Source organism: Pelodiscus sinensis, chromosome 13 (genome assembly GCF_052426305.1).
Source record: "Pelodiscus sinensis isolate ZL-2025 chromosome 13, ASM5242630v1, whole genome shotgun sequence".
NCBI classification, from domain to species: Eukaryota; Metazoa; Chordata; order Testudines; family Trionychidae; genus Pelodiscus; species Pelodiscus sinensis.
This window is the reverse complement of record NC_143064.1, coordinates 7,252,368-7,271,805: the sequence shown is the minus strand read 5'-3', so window position 1 is coordinate 7,271,805 and position 19,438 is coordinate 7,252,368. Positions and strand designations below refer to the sequence as shown.

The window sequence follows — 19,438 nt, the reverse complement described above, 5'->3', positions numbered from 1 at the left end:
TCTACAGCCTCTTTTGGAAGCTGCTTCCAAAGCTTAATTACCTTTCTAGTTAGAGAGCTTTTTCTAATATCTAACCTAAATCTCCCTTGCTACAAATTAAGCTCATTACTACTTGTCCTGTGTTCAGGAGACATGGTGAACAGCTGATCATTGTCCTCTTTGTAAAAGCCCTTAACATATTTGAAGCCTGTTATCAGGTCCTCACCGTGGTCTTTTGTTGAGATCAAACATGTCTAGTTTTTTTAACCTTTCCCAATAGGTCAGGTTTTCTGAGCCCTTTTATCAGTTGGGTTGCTTTCCTTTGGACCAGTTTATCCACATCTGTCCTACAGTGTGACACCTCCTCTGCTCCCAAATTGCAGATACTATTCTGTGCCATTGGAGTCCAGTGCTGTATAGTGCTGTACAGTTATTTCATGTATCTTACACACAATGTGCCTACTAATACAGATCCCCAATGATATTAGTTTTATTTGCAACTGCCTCCTGTTGATTCGTATTCAATTTGTGATCCACTCTAACACCCAGATTCTTTGCAGCACAACTACCCACATGTTTTTGATGTTTTTTTCTTCCTCACTGTAGTACTTAACATTTGTCTTTTGCTGAATTTCATCTTGTTGATCTCAGAAGAAGTCTCTTAATTTGTCAAGGTCATTTTGAATTCTAATTCTGTTCTCCAAAGTGTTTCTAACCCCTTACAATTTGGTATCCCCATAAATTTTGTAAGCATATTCATCACCCCATTCTCTAAGAAAATATTGAACAGTACCCAGGGCTGTCCCTGTGAGACCCCTGTTTGACACTGAACCTTTTGAAAACCACTCCTTGAGTGTGGTCTTTCAATCATTTTTGCACCCATTTGATAGTAATTTAATCTGGGCTCCATTTTTCTAGTTTACTTATGAGACTGTTGTGGGACTCTGTCAAAGGCCTTACTAAAATCAAGATATATCGCCTCTTCTTCTCCCTAACCACTAGGCCACCAACCCTGTCAAAGAAGAAAATCAGGTTAATTTGTCATGATTGATGGTTGACAAATCCTTTTTGGATATTCCTATAATCCTATTAACCTCTAAATGCTTACAAACTGATTGTTTAATAATTTGTTCCAGTGTCTTTCCACATACTAAACTTAGGCTGACTGGTCTAGAATTACTTTTTAAAAAGATAGTGTGACAGTGGGCGGTGCCCACGAAAGCTCGTGATCCCATCTACATGTTTTGTTAGTTTATAAAGTGCTACCAAACCATGTGTTGTTTTTTAAGTTTATCCTGTACAGACTAACTTGTCTACCCCCTGAAGAGTCTGAACAGAAGGCTATAAAAAAGTAGTGGAGGGGAGTTATATAAGCCTCAGATGAGGAGATCTCTGTTCCCAGAGTAACAGGGAGGGGCTGGTTTAGAACCAGCTGAGGCAATCGGGGCAGTGGAACACCTGGGGCTAATTGAGCAGGCTTGCAATATCAGGCCAGCCTAGTCCAGTTAGGACACCTGGGGTTAATTAAGAAAGCCAGGTCAGACTGGCTATAGAAGAAGCTTTGCCTACCGTTAGGGCTCACGTGTAGCTGAGAGGATGTAAGGGCGCCACTGGGAGGAAAGGAGACAACAACTGAAGACTAGAGAGAAGGCAGGTGCTGGGCAAGGTGTGGGGAAGTAGCTCAGGGGTCGTGGAGCTGTCTTTTAGCAGGTGTCAGGGATTCACACAGGCAGCTGCTATCACAGGGCTCTGGGCTGGAACCTGGAGTAGAAGGTGTGCCCAGTTCTCTCCCCAACACCTACCTCCCCATTCCCTCTCCGAGGAAAAGGACTGTAGTTTATTCTCTGTTTTACTGTATGCTGGCTGATGATGAAAAGAGCTCAGCCAACAGTAAACTAAAGCCTCAGGCATGGTGCCTAAAACTGTGGGCTGCTGTAAGCCTCTGAGGCAAGTAAATCTGCCAGGAAGCGCCGGACCACAGAGTTTTCATAGGAGCTTTGTCACAATAGGTACTACATTTGCCCTCTCTAGTCCTCTGGGAAGTCATCCATCTTTCATACATTCTTGAAGGTAGTTGCTAACAGTTATGAAATTGTTTCAGTTAGTTCCTTAGATATCCTAGGATGATTGTCATCAAGGCCTGCTGAGCCAAATACATCTAACTTATTTAAATGTTCTTTAACTTGATTTTTCCCTGTTTTGGCTTGTGTTGTTTCCCCTTGTGGTTAATATTAATTAAGTTGAGTATTTGGTCACCACCTTTGCAGTAAAGACTGAAGCAAAATAGACATTAAATGGGTTAGCGCTCCTCCCCTGCTAAGTAGAGACCCTACACTTCTCTTTCTTTCTTTTGCGCCTAATGTATTTATAGATCATCTTCTTATTGCCTTTGACAGTCTTTGTTAGGTGTAATTCATTTTGTGCACTAGTCTTTTTGATTTTGTCCCTACATGCTTGTGCTGTTCTTTTGTAGCCCTTAGCAATTTGCCTAGTTTTCCACTTTTTGTAGGATTCCTTTTTGATTTTCAGGTCATTGCAGGAGCTCCTTATGGAACCGTATTTTTTGCCTTTTACTATTCTTCCTATCTTTCCTTTGTCACATGATTGTTTATAGTTGTTCCTTTTAAAATGTTTTTCTCTGAAATAAAAAAAACCCAGCAACTTGGAATGTTTCTTGCTCCATGTCTTAAATATTCACTTCAGCTTCCTGCACAGAGTGAATCTAGAAAGCTACCATCTGAAACTCTGCTAAAAATTCTCATTATTGAGGTGCTGGATTTTTTGGTAGAATAAGCCACTCTTTTAAAAAAATTTATTCTCCTGTTTAGAAAGTATTTTCCTATCTCTGTAACTATTTGAGTCTGTCATCATTCTATCTGGGGACAGAATTATTTTGTCCCATGGGCAGGGCAGGTGTGAATAGTCATGGAGTACTTAATCTGGTTATTGAAAGAATCCTTTCCCATTCGAATAAGTAGCAGCCTTTGTAGTTTTTGTGTGTGTGTTAGCAGTAGTAGATACTAGAGGTTTTACTTTCATTCCAAATATGAGGGATTTACATTCTAATACACAAAGGAAGATGGATTATTCTATGTTGATGAAGATAAACTTGGGGGAATGTTAACTTGGTGGAATGAGAAGGAAGTGTTTATGTCTATATTTACTATTAAACACACTGTACATGCAATAATCTTAAGATACCATTCTACAATAAAATAAACCAGTTGATGCAATGTTTGCAGGACACTGCCAGTCAGGGCTACTTGGGCCTGTTGCTGCATGTCACTATTAATGTTAGCAGGTCTCTCCAGGCTGGTGTCACAGTTTACCTGTTAAAACAATGGATATAATACTTGCTCACTGAGGAATTTTAATAGTGTCATCAGATCTTCCAGTTAAAAGCACTTTCTAAATACAATATAAATGATCAACATTGTTTAGCATTTCTTAGGATTGTCAATGGATGTAAAAACCACTTTTTAAAAAAATCACCCTTGTTAATTTCTTGGTTGCTACCTATTTATAAGATTGCTTCTCTTTGCTATGGATCCCAAAAGTTTAAAATAGCATTAATACATAAAATCTGTTTATTTCAAGTTTCCTGCCGCCTTTGAATTCAATGAACTCTTTTTGATCACCATTTTGGATCACCTTTATAGTTGTCTCTTTGGGACTTTTTTAAACAACTGTGAACAAGAGCGATTGAAAGAGGTAAGTTCTATACTTGCTTGTTTGACATATTGGTTTATGGAGACGTGCTTAGAGTATGAAAAGAACTTTTGAACCTCTTTTTTAGTGGAATTTGTTGTCATCTAGGGCTAAGTTTACACTGGCATTTTATATTGCTGTAACTTTCTGGCTCGAGGGTATGAAAAAACAGCCTACTCTTCCCCCGCCTCCAAGCGCATCAGTTATAGTGCTGTAAAGTGCCAGTGTGAACCAGGCTGTTAGCTACTCTCTGCGCATAGGTGGTTTGCCATGTCTGTGCTTTAAACGTTTAAGTGTAGACAAAGCCTCTGTCTCCAGAGCTAACCTGGAGGTCAATGTAATGTTATAGCTGTATAAGAAATATGTTCCAAATACCCTCATAACCAGAGGAGGGGCCACTCCACAATGTGATTGAATTAAAGAATTTTTCTAATTATGATCGGCTCTACATCTTCTACCTTTCTGTAGCTCATGAACTGCTTCCAGATGATGTCTCAGCCCCACACAAATCTCTCAAAAACTTCGTACCAAAATTCCCCTGGCCATCTCTAGAGGAGTTCTGTGGTTGGTGTGACATTACCAGCGCACTGCAGAATGGCACATCCTTTGAGCCAGGATTTAATAATTGATGACAGAAAATGTGGTTGAAGGATGAGAGAGGACTTAAAATATTTCAGTATTAGTGAAGTTAGCACTAAGCACCTTCTAAAGCATTCTTCCTTCAATCTCAGAGTGTTAGTAATATGCTTAAAATGTGTCTTTATGATTGGCCTTCTCTTCATGACTACTTCATACTTTCAGTAAAATAATTAACTGTCCCTTAGTGTTTGTGTTTAGCTTTGGTATTTTCTGGCTTGGTTGACTTATCTAATACAACAAATGACATGCATGCACCACAAGATGGAGCTATTTAATACATTCTCAGTAAGTACGTGATTACCAGATAACTCTTTCACAAATGGATAATTGGATGCAGCTCCCTTTAAAAAAGAAGAAAAGAAAAGAGCAATTTAACACACAGCTGTAGTAGAAACAGATGCTTTATAGTACTGAAGGAGTATACAATTGCAAGATAAAGCTGATAAGATATCAGCATTTGAATTCTTGATTTAATGGTTCTATTGTGATTTTTTTATTATAATATTTTAAAAGTGCAGATGAAGCTAAAACTGGACACTTAATTAAAAGTGTAATATTTAGGTGGCTGTAAGCAGACAGTGGAAAAAATAGAGGGCACTCATTTTCCTCAAATACTGTTTTGGTTATTCCAAATAATACATTCTTCACTTAACTTATTTTTAGCTAATTTAATATGGTCACATTTTGGTTTGGTCATTGTGTTTGTATGGATCTAACAGCTAGGATTACCATTGCAAGGTTATAAGCAGTGTAACATTAATCTGCACAAAAAGCAACATAGCCCTCAACTATACTAGAATCTCCATTCTGCCCCTGAACAGTCTTGTGGGAAAATGACAATCTAGTAACTATGTTTAAGTCTTGCATCTGTTTAGTGCTATGGATATTGAAAATGTTCTGAGCTCTTGTGCAAATAAAGTGGTCACTAGCTCCCCTGCCCAGTTACCAGAATAACTGGTCTGGCTTTTTGGGAAAAGGTTCCCCCAAGGATAAGAAGGAAATGGTGTTTTAGGGTTGTTAAATCTCAACTAATTAAACCAATGTGTCTGCATAAATATTGCGTATCAAATTGTTCTTGGAGCGAATGACCGTTACTATGCTAAAATGTAAAGACTTTGAATAACATATATTAAAACCTCAGAGTTGCAATCTGACAAGTCAACCAGACACCTCATTTGGAACAGGAAGTACACAATCAGGTAGCAGCAGAGACAAAGAAAAAAAAACCAAATATAGCACAGAACTGTGTTCAGTGTAAATTACTAAAAAAAAAAAATGAAAGTAGCATTTTTCTTCTGCATAGTACAGTTTCTAAGCTATATTAAGTCAATGTTCCATTGTCCGCTTTTGAAAAAATAATTGTTTTGTTCAGAGTTACGAACAATTCGGAATTATGAACAACCTTTATTCCCACAATGTTCGTAACTCTGGGTATGTCTACACTACCCCCCTAGTTCGAACTAGGGGGGTTAATGTAGTCATACGGCGTTGCAAATGAAGCCCGGAATTTGAATTTCCCGGGCTTCATTTGCATGATCCCGGCCGGCGCCATTTTTAAATGCCGGCTAGTTCGGACTGCGTGCCGCACGGCTACACGCGGCACGAACTAGCTAGTTCGGATTAGGCTTCCTAATCCGAACTAGCTGTTCCATGAGGCGTACGGCTAGTTTGGATTAGGAAGCCTAATCTGAACTAGCTAGTTCGTGCCGCGTATAGTCGCGCGGCACGCAGTCCGAACTAGCCGGCATTTAAAAATGGCGCCGGCCGGGATCATGCAAATGAAGCCCGGGAAATTCAAATCCCAGGCTTCATTTGCAACTCCGTACGACTACATTAACCCCCCCTAGTTTGAACTAGGGGGGTAGTGTAGACATACCCTCTAAGATTCTACTGTATCTACTTTGTACTAAAATACCATTCTTTTTATTTATTCAGGAGATAAGTACAAAGACTGTATCTCTATGGTCCTATATTAACAGTCAACTAGATGAATTTACTAATCCTTTCTATGTAAACTATGAAAACCATGTCCTGTATCCAGTTGCCAGTCTGAACCATTTGGAACTGTGGGTAAATTACTACGTCAGATGGAATCCGAGGATGAGGCCACAGGTAGGTGTTCTTAAGTTAGTTACTTTGCCTTGTAGTACAAAATGAACTGAGCAAACACACTTTGAAATGTTTATTAAAGTTTTGAAGTAAGTTTTTTATTTTGAATGTTCTCCTATCTGAAAGAATCATAGAATACTAGGACTGGAAGGGACCTCGAGAGGTCATCGAGTCCAGTCCTCTGCCCCCATGGCAGGACCAAATACTGTCTAGACCATCCCTGATAGACATTTATCTAACCTACTCTTACATATCTCCAGAGATGGGGATTCCACAACCTCCCTGGGCAATTTATTCCAGTGTTTAACTACCCTGACAGTTAGGAACTTTCTGGTAGAGTGGCGTTCTAAAACATGAGGTAGTGATGTTATAAAGCCTTTGTCACACGTCTTCATCAAAATCACAAGTGAAATGTATTGTGGGAGAGGAGAATAGTTGTCTTTCACTAAAGATTGCTGCTTTTTCTATTGCTCCTGGCCTGTTTTCTGTGATCAATATCTGAGTGTTCCACGTATTTCAATGATGCTCAGGATTTCAATGAATGAATGAACAAATGAATGAATGACTAAATAAATAAATAAAACTGGCTTATGGTTTCCAATGTAATCATCAAAGCCCAAACACATGCAACAGCTTCTCACGTTAATAAATGCAATGGACCTTGTAATCAGTTTACTAAGTTCACCTTTTCTACGTTTAGTCTGTCTAGCTTCAGGTTCTGCTGGCCTGTCAGTAGAAAAGATCATCCCTATTTTTCTTTAATGGATCTGATGTCTTCTTCAGAGGATAAAAAATACAATGTGATGTTCTTAAGGGATCGCTGAGGATCGTAAAAGCATGGACCTTTCCAGCTACTGTTAAATTGGTTTTGCTCATGGAGGATGAGCAGGGACTGTGTCCCTACCCTCTGTTTGCCAGAAGCTGGGAATGGGGGACAGGGGATGGATCACTTGATGATTCCCTGTTCTGTTCATTCCCTCTGGGGCAGCTGGATACTGGGCTAGATAGACCTTTGGTCTGACCCAGAATGTTCATTCCTATGTTCTTCTGTTTAGTGTCTCTTCATATGGTCCTTTGTCCTGTTTTATGCTAGAAAAAGGAATCATAAAATATTTCACATTAACAGGGAGCCAAGTGACAGGTCAGTTGAACAAAGCAACTTCATAAGTTCTTTATCAAACTGTAATTAACCCCCCCCCCCAAAAAAAAACTAATTTAAGCAAGAGGGTTTGGTTTGTTGTGGTTTAGAAGTCTGCTTAAAAGGGAATGATCCCACACATCAGTGTAAGTGAGGATTTAGGGCACCCCTTTTGCACATGTGAAAAGGACTATTTGAATCCATAATCAAGGCTATGTTTAGTCACAAGTGTTGTTAGTAAAATTCATAATGGGTCACAGACAGCAAACAAAAATTAATGGTCTGTGACCTGTCCATGACTTGTACTATATACCCCTGCCTAAATCATGGGAGTTCTGGGTGGGGGGGAGCCTGGGACCCCATGGATGCTTGGGGGGGAAGAGGGTTTGGTTGGACGGGCCAGCTCCCTGCCGGGCTTCGTGCAGCACCCCAGAGGGTGGCAACATCCCATAGCTCCTAGGTGAAGACATGGCTAGGGGCTCCGTGCACTGCCTCCTCCCCAAGTGCCCTCTCTGTGTCCAGTGAGATCTGCAAGCAGCTGTGGGCAGATGCAGCACGTGGAGCTGCCTGGCCATGCCTCCACCTAGGAGCTGAGGGAGCAACGTCAGCGCTTTGGGGGAACCTCCCCAAGGTAAGCACTGCCTGGCATCCTCACTCCCTTCCACACCCCAGCCCTGAGCCCCCTCCCACGCCCACATGCTGTGGAGCTACCCTAGCTGCTCTGATGGCTTTTGGGCCAGCCACCCTGGCCACTTCAGAAGTCATGGACGTCCCAGGAAATCACAGAATCCAGGACTTCTTTGACCTCCATGACAAACTTGCAGCCTAATTAATCTTTTTAGTAAGAAGAGCAACTCATAAAAATTAAAGAGCAGTTTTTGAACCAGTTTGTCAGTTTCTGTATCTTTAGTTTTTCTGAATTAGCCTTGGATTTTCAGAAGGGCCCAAGGGTGTTAGGCACCTAACTTCCATAGTCTTTTACTGGAATTGGGCATCCAATTCCCTTGGGCTCTTATTTGACAATTCCAGAGTGAGCTGCGGTGTGCTTTTTTTTTTTTTTTTTTTTTGCGCGATAGACTTTCTTCAAGCATGTTGTTCTTACTCCATGCTTGACTATCTCTGAATATCTGTTAATTTTAAGCTGTTCTCTGTTTTGGAGCTATAGGATTCCAAGTAAAGTCTGCACATATTGGAAGACCGGGCTTGTTTAAAAATAACCACCAGCCAGAGTATTTAGAGTTTATAGATATTATTGTGTTCAGCGAAGGAAGGGACTACTTATGGCAAGTTATAAGTGCAGGCTGAGTGCACCAAGGATTGGTAACACTAATTTGGTATTGTAGTACAGGTTGTACCTCCAAAAACTGGCAGTCTCTGCTCCAGCAGCATCCTTTGTCCAACCAGACTATGGATGTTTCTGGACCAGAGAGCGTGGGAGTCTAGGGGCAGGAGGGCTGGCTGGGGCAACAGGTTTGGTGGCCCAGCTGGGGACCGTGCAAGACCGGGGCTGGAGCCCTGCAGCAGCCTCCAGCAGTATGCTGGAGCATGGGACTGGAGCCCCATAGAAGCCCCCAGGAGAGCTGGGGTAGAGCCCCATGCCCCTGGATGCGTGGGACTGAAGCCCTGCAGCAGGAGCTGGAGTCTGTGCTGCCCAGGGAGCCGGCAGCAGCTGGGCAAGCAGCCCAGGCAGGTTGGGGGCGGGGGAGGCAGGGTGCATGCTGGGGCAGCCAGCCAGCACTAGGCGATGGGTTTGGGGGCGAGGGGCCGCAGACCTCCCCAGGTCCAGTAAATTCTCTCATTTGGGATGGTCAAGTGCCAAAGGTGCCGGACCAGGGAGATCCAACTTGTAGTAGCAACAACTTCAGTCATAGGCGTATGAGCCCATTGTGTCAGGCTCTGTGCAGTCGGATGGCAGACCACTCCAGCCATGGTGTGCTCATAGATGATGTGTACGGCTGCAATAGGGGGATGGAAAGGACAAATGGGGACATCTTTTGCTGGGAACCTTCTCACTAAATTGTGCTGCAGAAGGACTGCCACTTCTTTGTTCTTGAGCAGACCCCTGTAACTCCAAATTAAAATGAGCCACTGTCAATACTAAAAGCAACGGATACTTCCTTATCAAAACAAAATCAGGTGGCCCATCCTACTTGATCCCAGAATAAATTGAATCTGTTGATGAAGAGTGTTTCAGAATTATTCTTTCTGTTCTTTCTTCCTTGAATGTGAAAGAAACATTTGTACTCAACTGGTGGGAGACCTGCTCTTGCATGTTAGGTATTCTGTGCTCTAGGCTTCTCTTCTGCCTTTCGCTTCCAAATGCTTCGCTACCAATCCATAAGAACGGCCAGACTGGGTCAGAGCAAAGGTCCGTCTTCCCCAGTGTCCTGTCTGCTGACAGTGGCCAATGCCAAGTGCCCCAGCGGGAGGGAACACGACAGATAATCCTCACATTATCCCTCCCGTCATCCATTTCCAGCCCTGACAAACAAAAGCTAGGGACAGCATTCCTACCTATCCTGGCTAATAGCCATTGATGGACCTAACCTCCATGAATTCATCAGTTCTTTTTTGAACTGGTCTTCACAACATCTTTTGGCAAGGAATTCCTCAGGCTGACTGTGCACTGAGTGAAGAAAAACTTCCTTTTGTTTGTTTTAAATCTGCTGCCTATTAATGTCGTTGTTTGACCCCTAGTTTTTATATTATGGCAACAAGTAAATAATTTTTCCTTATTCACTTTTTTTTCACACCAGTCATGATTTTATAGACCTCTATCATACCCCCCCCTTAGTTTCCTCTTTTCTAAGCTGAAAAGTCCAAGTCTTTTTAATCTCTCATCATATGGGACCTGTTCCAAACCCCGTAATCATTTTTATGCCCTTCTCTGAACCTTTTTCAATGCCAATATATATTTTTTTGAGATGAGGTGACCTCATCTGTTTGCAGTATTCAAGATGTGGGCATACCATGGTTTTATAGAGAGGCAATAAGATATTCTCTGTCTTATTCTCTATCCCTTTTTTAATGATTCCTGACATTGTTTAGTTTTTTGACTACCATTGTACACTGAGTTGATGTTTTCATAGAACTATCCACAATGACTCCAAGATCTCTCTCTTGAGTAGTTGTAGCTAAATTAGTCCCCATCATATTGTAGGTATAGTTGGGGTTATTTTTTCCAGTGTGCATTACTTTACATTTATCACCATTACATTTCATTTGCCATTTTGTTGCCCAATCACTCAGTTTGGGGAGATCTTTTTGAAGCTCTTCACACTCTGCTTTGGTCTTAACTATCTTGAGCAGTTTAGTATCATCTGCAGATTTTGCCACCTCACCGTTTACCCCCTTCTCCAGATCATTTATAAGTAAGTTGAATAGGATCCACAGTATGTCGGATAATGCAGCCTCTTGGACAGTGCTCTCAAAATTCGCCAATAGAGGTCAGGTCCCTCCCATTTTTCTTCCTGTTTTTATAGCATTTTTCACATTCGACTCTGTTACATTTTTTATTTTCGGCTGTCTAGCATTGGTAAGTATCCTTTTCTCGGACCCCTCATGGCTAGGTTTTTGTTTCAGAAGATGAGGCAAATTCTTCAAAAAGGTGTTTCTTCCCAGAGTACAGCTTCTACAGGTGTAGTATTTCAAGACATGAACTTTTGTCGACTCTATCCCCAGGTCATGATTAAAGCCTTGTAACCTTTAAATTACAAGCCCTATGTTACTGTGTGAAGGATTTATTTTGGTCATGAAAATTCCAGCTCTAATCATCTATTAGGACATATATTATAGTTTCATTTTGTAGCTAGCTAGTATTATTCATTTGTTTTTAGGTTGTGACTATATCTTTTCTGCCAAAAGCATGGTTTTTGCTCAAAGGTGAGCTTTTTTTTTTTTTTATGCCTTCTACTAGAGACACCTTATCCCTCCCTCTGGGAACTTAAAAACTTTCTTAATTGTTAATGCTTGTCAACTTCATTTTTCCCGATGACTTTTCTACTGGCTCTTTTCTTTTGGATGTGAGGCTGTTATGAATAAAACAGACATCTTGAGAACTCTAAGTTATTATTTGCCAAATAATTAATTTTGCAAGTTTGTTCGTCTTTTTCTTTGCTGAAGCTCTTGGTCCAAAATACACAAGTGACACTGTTTGTAAACAAAAGTATCAAATTAGATGATTTTTTTCCCCATAGCACTTCAGAGTTGCATCAGCTAGAACAGAGCCAATCCAGTATGACAACTCATTTGTTCCTAGCACTATGTTTTCAGTGAGAGCTGTCAATGTACTTGATTTTGTACAAAACTCAAAAGATAGCACTCTCGCTGACAGAGAGCGCTTGTAGTGTAGGCACAGTTGGTGGTGCTGCCGATAGTTAGGGTTGCTTGACACTTCCCACTGTGGGAACCTGTATTTAGTCTCTTACAACTTTGCTGGAATTTTTGATACTCTATATCTATCCCAGACGGAATTTTTCCAGTGCGACCTCTGCATCTGGTAGCCTTCATTTGGCACTTTGTGGGCATGTATGATGTCTGATCATATTAAATACTATTTTTTTCCACAGCACCATACCTTATTGAGTGCCTAGGCTGGATCTGCTCTGCAAATGCTGTTGGATAGTGAGAAGCTGTTTGTTTGTAGGACGGCTGCCTCATTCCTTGCAGAAGTTGGAAAGAGTATGAGAAAAGGTGGTCTCATGGTAGAAGCATCTGAATGTTGTGGCCCTGGAAAATCTGAATCTGTCCTGGCCTCTGAAGCAGACTTCCCATGTGACGCTGGGCAGGGCACTCAGCATCAAAGGTGGCCAGGCCACGAATTATGTGCTTGTTGTGTGTGTGTGTGGGGCGGGGAGGTTTACTACTCTGGATTGTGATTTGCAGAAGAGTTAAGCATTTACATCTGCAACTGAAATCAGAGGGAGCAGTGTGAACACAACACAAAAGTGCCGTGGGATGCTAATTGCTATGAAAAATCAGGTGCTCAAAATCTCAAATTGGGCATCCAAAATTAGTGGACACATTCAGCCTTAATCACATAGTGCCTCAGTTTCCCATCTGTGAAACAGGGATAGTTCTACTACCTCACCTCACCAGGGTGCTGTGAAAATAAATGTATTGATTTTTGTGAAGCCTGTAGGTACAATAGTGGTGAGCACTAGAGAGAAGTCCACGAGAAAGTGAACAATTCTGCCTCCAGAGTAGGGTTACAGTAGTGTACAATAAATAAGACCAAGGGCCACATATGGTGGCACTTATTGTGCACTGAATAAGGCATGGGTCTTGTGAAAAAACCAGTATGTGATCATATAATTCCAGGCTGTCCTAATGTCTATAGTTACTAGCTGCCATCTTCCAACTTTGGAATGCTTGACTTTGCAATCCTACTGTTATTTTATCACAGTCTTCTAGGTGTAACTCTAAACCAGTGATCTCCAACCTTTTTAAACACAAGATCACTGTTTTAATGTAAGTGCAATCCAGTATCTACTTCAACCCAAATACCCTTGCCCCTGCTCACTCCATCCTCCCTTCCTTTCACTAGGCCGGGGCAGAGGGTTGGGCACAGGCTCTGGTCTTGGAGTGTGAGAGGGGCTCTGAGCTAAGCCTGGGTCAGGGGGTTGAAATAGATGTGGGGGTTTAGAGTACAGGCTCGTAAGGGAGTTTGGGTCCAGGGGGCTCAGGGCTAGGGCTCTGGGTGTAGTAGGGGGTTCATGACTGGGGTAGGGGTTCAGAGCTGGCTCTAGCTGGGAACTGCTTACCTCAGGGTGTTCCTGGGTGCAGTGTGCTTAACGCAGGCTGGCCCTGGCCCACTCTCAAAAGCAGCTAGCAAACTCTCCATCCAAAGCCCTGTGCCCTCCCTCTGTTCTGTGGAGACAGAATACAAGGTGGGAGGGGGGCATCCTGACATCGGTACCACCTCTCCCTTCCCTGCTCTGCACACCAAGCGGGAGGCTCCTGGGGGTGGGGACAGTCTCTTAGGCAAAGGGCAGGAAATGTGCAGCAGTGCGGGGAGATGCAGCTGAAGTGCCGGCACGTGATCGCCTCTTGGCCCAACCAGTCAAGATCACCAGTCAGGAGCTCCAGACCTACCGGTAGATCCCGAGCGACTGGTTGCTGACCACAGCTCTAAACAGACTATAGCTTGTAGGGGCATTTCTCTGCGCCCACCAAGTGCTCAGGGCTGGCCTGGCCCCGGGCACGTGGCGCATGCGCGGTGCCGGAGCCGCCCCGGGCGCGTGGCGCATGGTGAGCGCCGGCCCCGGGCGCGCGGCGCTTGCGGGGGGAGGAAGCGCTAGCACCGGCTCCGGGCGCGCGGCGCTTGGGAGGAGGGAGGGGGTAAAGAGCGCCGGCGCTTGGGGGAGGGGGGAAGGGGGGAGAGAGCGCCAGCGCCGGCCCCGGGCGCGCGGCGCTTGATGGGAGAGCGCCGGCCCCCGGAATGCGGCTATGGGGGGGCCCCGCCCCCGGCTATGGGGGGGCCCCGCCCCCGCCTCCCCCCCCCCCCCCGGCGCCCGGCGGGCGAACGGCCATGCCCCCTGGCGCCCGGCAACCCCAAAAGGTTGGGGACCACTGTTGTAGAGTAACAGCCAGACATGGCATTGAGTTAATGGCGTGCCATCGTCTTTACCCAGGGCTGCCAGTTCACAGAGAGACCCTGTGAACTGCAGCCGTCCACCCTCCAGCCCCATGCTCAGTTGAGCAGACATGTCCGTTCTGAATAGCTTTGTAATTGGGTGTGAATCTGTGCCCATAAAACTGCGACCTACCTAGCTGCAGAGGTAAAAGACTAATGCGTTAACAACTTTTGTCACTTGATCCTGCCTTCGTTTCCATTTCTTCTTTTCTTTCCAACCACTCCTCAAACGCTCAGCCCCAGCTTTTAAACCTGTACAATAACTTCCAAGATCCACAAGTCAGTTTACAACAATACGTTTCGCATTCTCTAGTGACTACTTTTCATTTTGGCTTTGTGTCGTTGACACAACTTTATAAATGTCATTAGACGCTGTTTAAGTCTTGGTTACTATTGAAAAATACCGCTCTCATCGTGGTAGTTGGACTTTACATGTAAGTATGTAGTTGGCTAGGATTTTAAAAGCAGCTCTATCAGACTTCCTGTTCTTTTGTGATGAAGAAAAAAAGGAACTGAAAAACATTGTCATCTTGCAGCACAAAGAGAGAGTACGTTTTTGAAAAACTGACTGATATAGTCTGAATCAAGCAATGAATTTAAAATAGTCATTTTCCTCTGCAGCCTTTCGTCCCTGTCACTAAAATAGATAAAGTATGCTCATGGAACAAGAAGAAGTGCATTCACAGCTGAACAATTTTCAAGTGAATGACTGTCCTTGAGCTCGTACAACAATACAAACTAGATATCCATCCAATTAAGAACTGGTGGTACTGTAAGTGAATAGCTATTATGACTTAGTTTATACAAAGCCTTGCAAATACTGTTATCCAACAGTACTTCAAAATACTGAAGGATTACATTGGAATGAAAAAAATGAAAAGCTTATAAAGAAAATGGAGGAAATAACTTCAGGAGACCCAAATTTGACGTTTAAGAAGCAGTGTTCTCTTTTACATATGTACTTTGGGGGAGAGTTTATGCTAACTGTGAAGTGTCTTTCTTTGAGTTATTTTGTCTTCAGGACAGTAGATTCTACTGGAGAATGTGTAGTGATTTTTTTAAAAGGACAGACATAAAAAACAGAAATACAGCCGTGGAAATGTGCACAGCTAGAAGTGGGACTGGGCTTAGGAAGTGGGAAGAGAAGTGGGCCACCAGACAGTCTCTCTGAAGAGCTAATTCATGCTATGAAATAGTTGGGAGCTCCTGGCTTAAGCAAGCCTCTCCTCGATAGCATAAGTCAAGTTTCCTTTTCTCCTACATCTTCAGCATTGCAAGGACGTTCTTTGCCTTCCCCTTTGAATAGTCTGTCTGTGCAGCGCTTGTAGTTCTTATCGATAGCAACGTGTTTAATGCTGACATTACAAAGCCACTGCACACTTGCAGGAGAAAGTTGACACTCTCCTCATCTTCTCCCCTCTTCCCCAAACCTCAGTGGAGAATGTGAAAGAGAAATGGAACAGGCAGAGAATGCAGAACATGGCAGGACCAAAAGCAGCGTCCTAGAGACGTGGAAGGACAGAGCAAATCGGTCACGACACTTAAGTGATATAGGTAACACCTAAGAGATACGAGTGGGTGGAAGAGGAGGAGTGGGAGCTAGGGAAGGAACAACACATAGATTTATGATGAAGGCAGCTGCCACTCATTTGTTGATGCCACATTATTACAGATAGATAACGAGCCTCATGACTGCTCTGTGTGATTGGAATGAAGCTTCAGGAGGTTGCCTGGACCAACCTTTGTGAAGGCCATCAGCTCAAGTAAGGCTCAGTGGCCAGTAGTCGATGACGCGAGGTGTCAACAAACACCAGCCAAGGATCTGGCCCTAAATCTTCATGATGTAGAGCTGCTTGCCAACCCCTTCACATTGCTCCGCTGAGCTTGTCTTTTGCGCTTCTAAAGGGTTTGATTTTTTTTTTTTGGCAGTGTATCAGTTTGTAATGTACTTTCCAAAGAGGTTAGAACAGCGTCACACTTTGAAATATGTGAGTGAGTAATAAGGGAAACTTGGTATCTGTTCATTTCTCTCCTAGACACATCATGGAAGTTGAGAGTGATTTACCATTGGTTTAATGACATGGGGTATTTATTGGGACTCGTGGCATTTAATATACAAGTTGATCCTCCCTGGTCTGGCACATTTGAGACTTTCCCCAGACCTGGGGAGGTCAATGCTCCGGGGGACTCCACTTCTCCTCCTTGGCCGCCCCACTACCACCCAGGGCTCTGCTCTCCCCATGGGATGACAGGGGTTCTGCTTTAGCCTCAAAGCTTTGCTGCCACCCGGGGCGGGGAGGCGAGGCGAGGCGAGGCTCTGCATTCTCCCCAGGAGCTTCTGCAGCCTACCAGGGCTCCATGCTCTGCCCAGCGGCTCTGCTGCCACCAGGGCCTGTCCTCCATGACCCTGCCACTGCCCAGAGCGCCGCGCTTCACCGGGTGGCTCCACTGCCACCCCGGGCTCCACTCTGGCCCGCGGGGTCATCCCAAAGATGCCAGACCAGGGATGTTGCCGGACTAGGGAAGTCCACATTTCAGCGTTTCAACCTGTATTTGTAGCTTAGCTTGCAGAAATAGGAAGTGCCCTGTTTTCTGCTTAAGAGGAGGTCTGGGACCCTCGTCTGTGGGAGAGATCTTTCTTCTGCCTTGGAAGAAGGGTCTGTTCTTTGTGGTTCCCCCAGTGACACAGATACTGAGGCGAGGAGTAAAATCGGACCAGCATGGCCAACGTTCTCTGAAGAGTCGTTCAATTGCCTGAACAGTCCAATCTCCTGTCACAGGATGTGGGTTATGTGCCTTGTCCATCCTAGTGCGACTCCATCTCCGGATGTGGCGCCTTGATTCCTCCTGCGCTTCGAATCCTCCTGCTCTGTGGAAGAGCAAAGGGATGGGTGTTCCTGCACAGCAGAGAGAGATCAACCAGTACCTGCAGAAATTGAAGAGAGTCTCCCATTCGGTGGTGGTGTCGCTGCCTCCTGCCTGATTTGGTGCCACTTTTAATTGCCTTGGACTATTGGTTACTTCTGAAGACATCAGGTTATTGGTCAGTTCACTTAAGCTCCTTTTGGCTGCGGTATCAGCCTTTCATCCTCCTTGATCCCAATGCTGCAAAGCTTGAAGTCAAGCCTGTGAGCTTGAATGCCACAAATGATCCATTTGCAGCGCTTGGGAAGCTTTGAGAGGTAGGAGAGGAGTTGCTGCGCACATTGTTTGCTCGCTTGGTATTGTCTGGATTTATTAAAGGTTTGGGGAATCTCTGCTTTCCAGATTAGACCCCACCTCCATCTGGCACCTCAGTGTTAGCACTCAGTTTCCTGACGTGACCTCCGTTTGAACCAATGGCAGCCAGTTTTCTGTTCCAATCATGTACGAAGACATTCAATTTTGTAGCCATCACGTTGGCTCGTAGGGTTGAGGAAGAGGTTGCCTTGATGGCACGTCTCCCCTTGATGGCATTCTTCAAGGACCGTGTCTTCATGTCCACACAGTAATTTCTTACCTAAGGTTCTGTTGGTGTTTCACCTTCATTCCCCCCCCCCCCATGCATTCATTTGCCAGTCATTTCCCCAAAGCTGCGTATCTCTGCAAGAATCCCGTTTACATGCCCTGTATGTTAGAGGAGGGCTGGATCTCTGCTTAGACAGAACCAAGCAATTTAGAATGTCACCTAAAATCGGAGGGGGAGGGGAAGCGAAAGGGCCTCCGCGGGATGGATCCAGCCCACCAAGTGAGTTGATCTGGCTCGCTGAGGCCCTGCCACTCCCGCCACCACCAGGCCAATCAAGGTCTGGGGGCAGGAAGAAGCGTGCAAAGTCTCCTCCTGCCCTGTGAGAGGCTTCGCACTTAGTCAACTGCCAGCTGCTGCTCAGCTGACGGTTGTCTCTAAGCATGGCGCTTCCTTCCAGGACAGGGACAGGGAGCAAGAGATGTCACGTGCTCCCCCTCTCCAGGCCGACTGACCTGGGGGCAACAGAGGGGAAGCACGTGAAGTCTCCCACCACCGGGGCATGGGTACCTGTTCAGGGGAACTGGCGGTTCTGTCTGGGGCGGGGGGCAAAGACTTTGCACGCTTCCCCACCCCCAATCCAATCAGGGTCTGTGGGTGGAGAAGCATGGATGTGTCCTGCCCCTGCCCCTGCCCCTGCCCCTTCCGGGGCAGACAGGGGCTACTTCAAACATTTTTGAAGTGGCCCCCGGTCAAAAATTGTTGCCCACCCCTGGCTAAGCTCTTCATTTCCTTTACGAGTAGATCCAGGGTGTCCTCAGTTTCTGCTCACAGACCATTGAGATTGGATATCCATCTTATTACTTGTGTGGGTGCAAGTCTCCATCCTTCCCACTCCCCGGCGTGATGGGACGTTTGACCAATCACAGGCAACTTCTACAGCACGCCTTGGCAGTGGGCCAGCGTTTGAGCAGTGTGTGGCTGGTACAGGGCCTTCAATCCATGTGTTCCGTGCTGCCAGATCCAGGGCAGCGCTTGTTCCTCCAGGGGCAGCTCCGTTCTGGTCTCCCTGCCAAAACTCCCGCCTGCATCTGTGGGTCCTACTCAGAAGTCACCTGCAGTGGGGGTCCATAGGCTTACTGCTTAGAGAAGTGGGAGTCACTTAGCGCAGCGACTGCAGTTCTCGGAGACGTGTCCCCCTGGGAGGGCTTCCCCTCTCTTAGAGGGTATTTCTCTCCTGGGATACTTGCATGGGTTGAATGGACGCTGCTAACTGAAAATGACCCATCAAGGGCTTGAGAGGGGCACACACTGGAGATGGAGTACGCGGAGGGACACACACACCGCGAGTAACCTCTTCTGCCTACTAATGGAGCACCAGCCATTCCATGCACTGAATGAGGCAGTACAGCGTGGAAGAATCAGAACGGGGAAATATGATCAAAGTCTATAGCACAATGCATATGTGAGGCCACATTAAAACCGTAGAGCTGATTTTAATTCTGGCATTTACTAACTTTGGAATGCTGGACTTTGCCACCATAATGTTCTTTGGCCATGTTTTTGTGTATTATTTGAATATAGGATGCATTAAGTTGTATGTTACATTTGGTAGCTGTCATGATTGTGACTTGTACATAACCTAGGAATGTGCCATCCTTTCAGACTGAAGCCCAGGAGGGACAGCAGACGGTGTGGGAGATTGTAATGTGCTCTTTGCTGCGTTAGATGTTAGGGAGGACACGCAAGTAATAGCATCCTCCCTTTTAAACACTGTACATAGTAT

General features: G+C 44.8%; 1 protein-coding gene across 4 annotated transcripts in view; it reads left to right on the top strand.

Annotated features, from left to right (window-relative positions):
* Positions 1-19,438, top strand: part of MTMR1 (myotubularin related protein 1) — a 65,836-nt gene that overhangs the window by 38,970 nt on the left and 7,428 nt on the right. For all 4 annotated transcript variants that reach the window (XM_075941093.2, XM_075941092.2, XM_075941094.2 and 1 more), the window contains 2 exons: positions 3,577-3,690; positions 6,262-6,438. In XM_075941093.2, the coding sequence (XP_075797208.1) occupies positions 3,577-3,690; positions 6,262-6,438 (291 nt within the window). The remainder of the gene's footprint in view (positions 1-3,576; positions 3,691-6,261; positions 6,439-19,438) is intronic.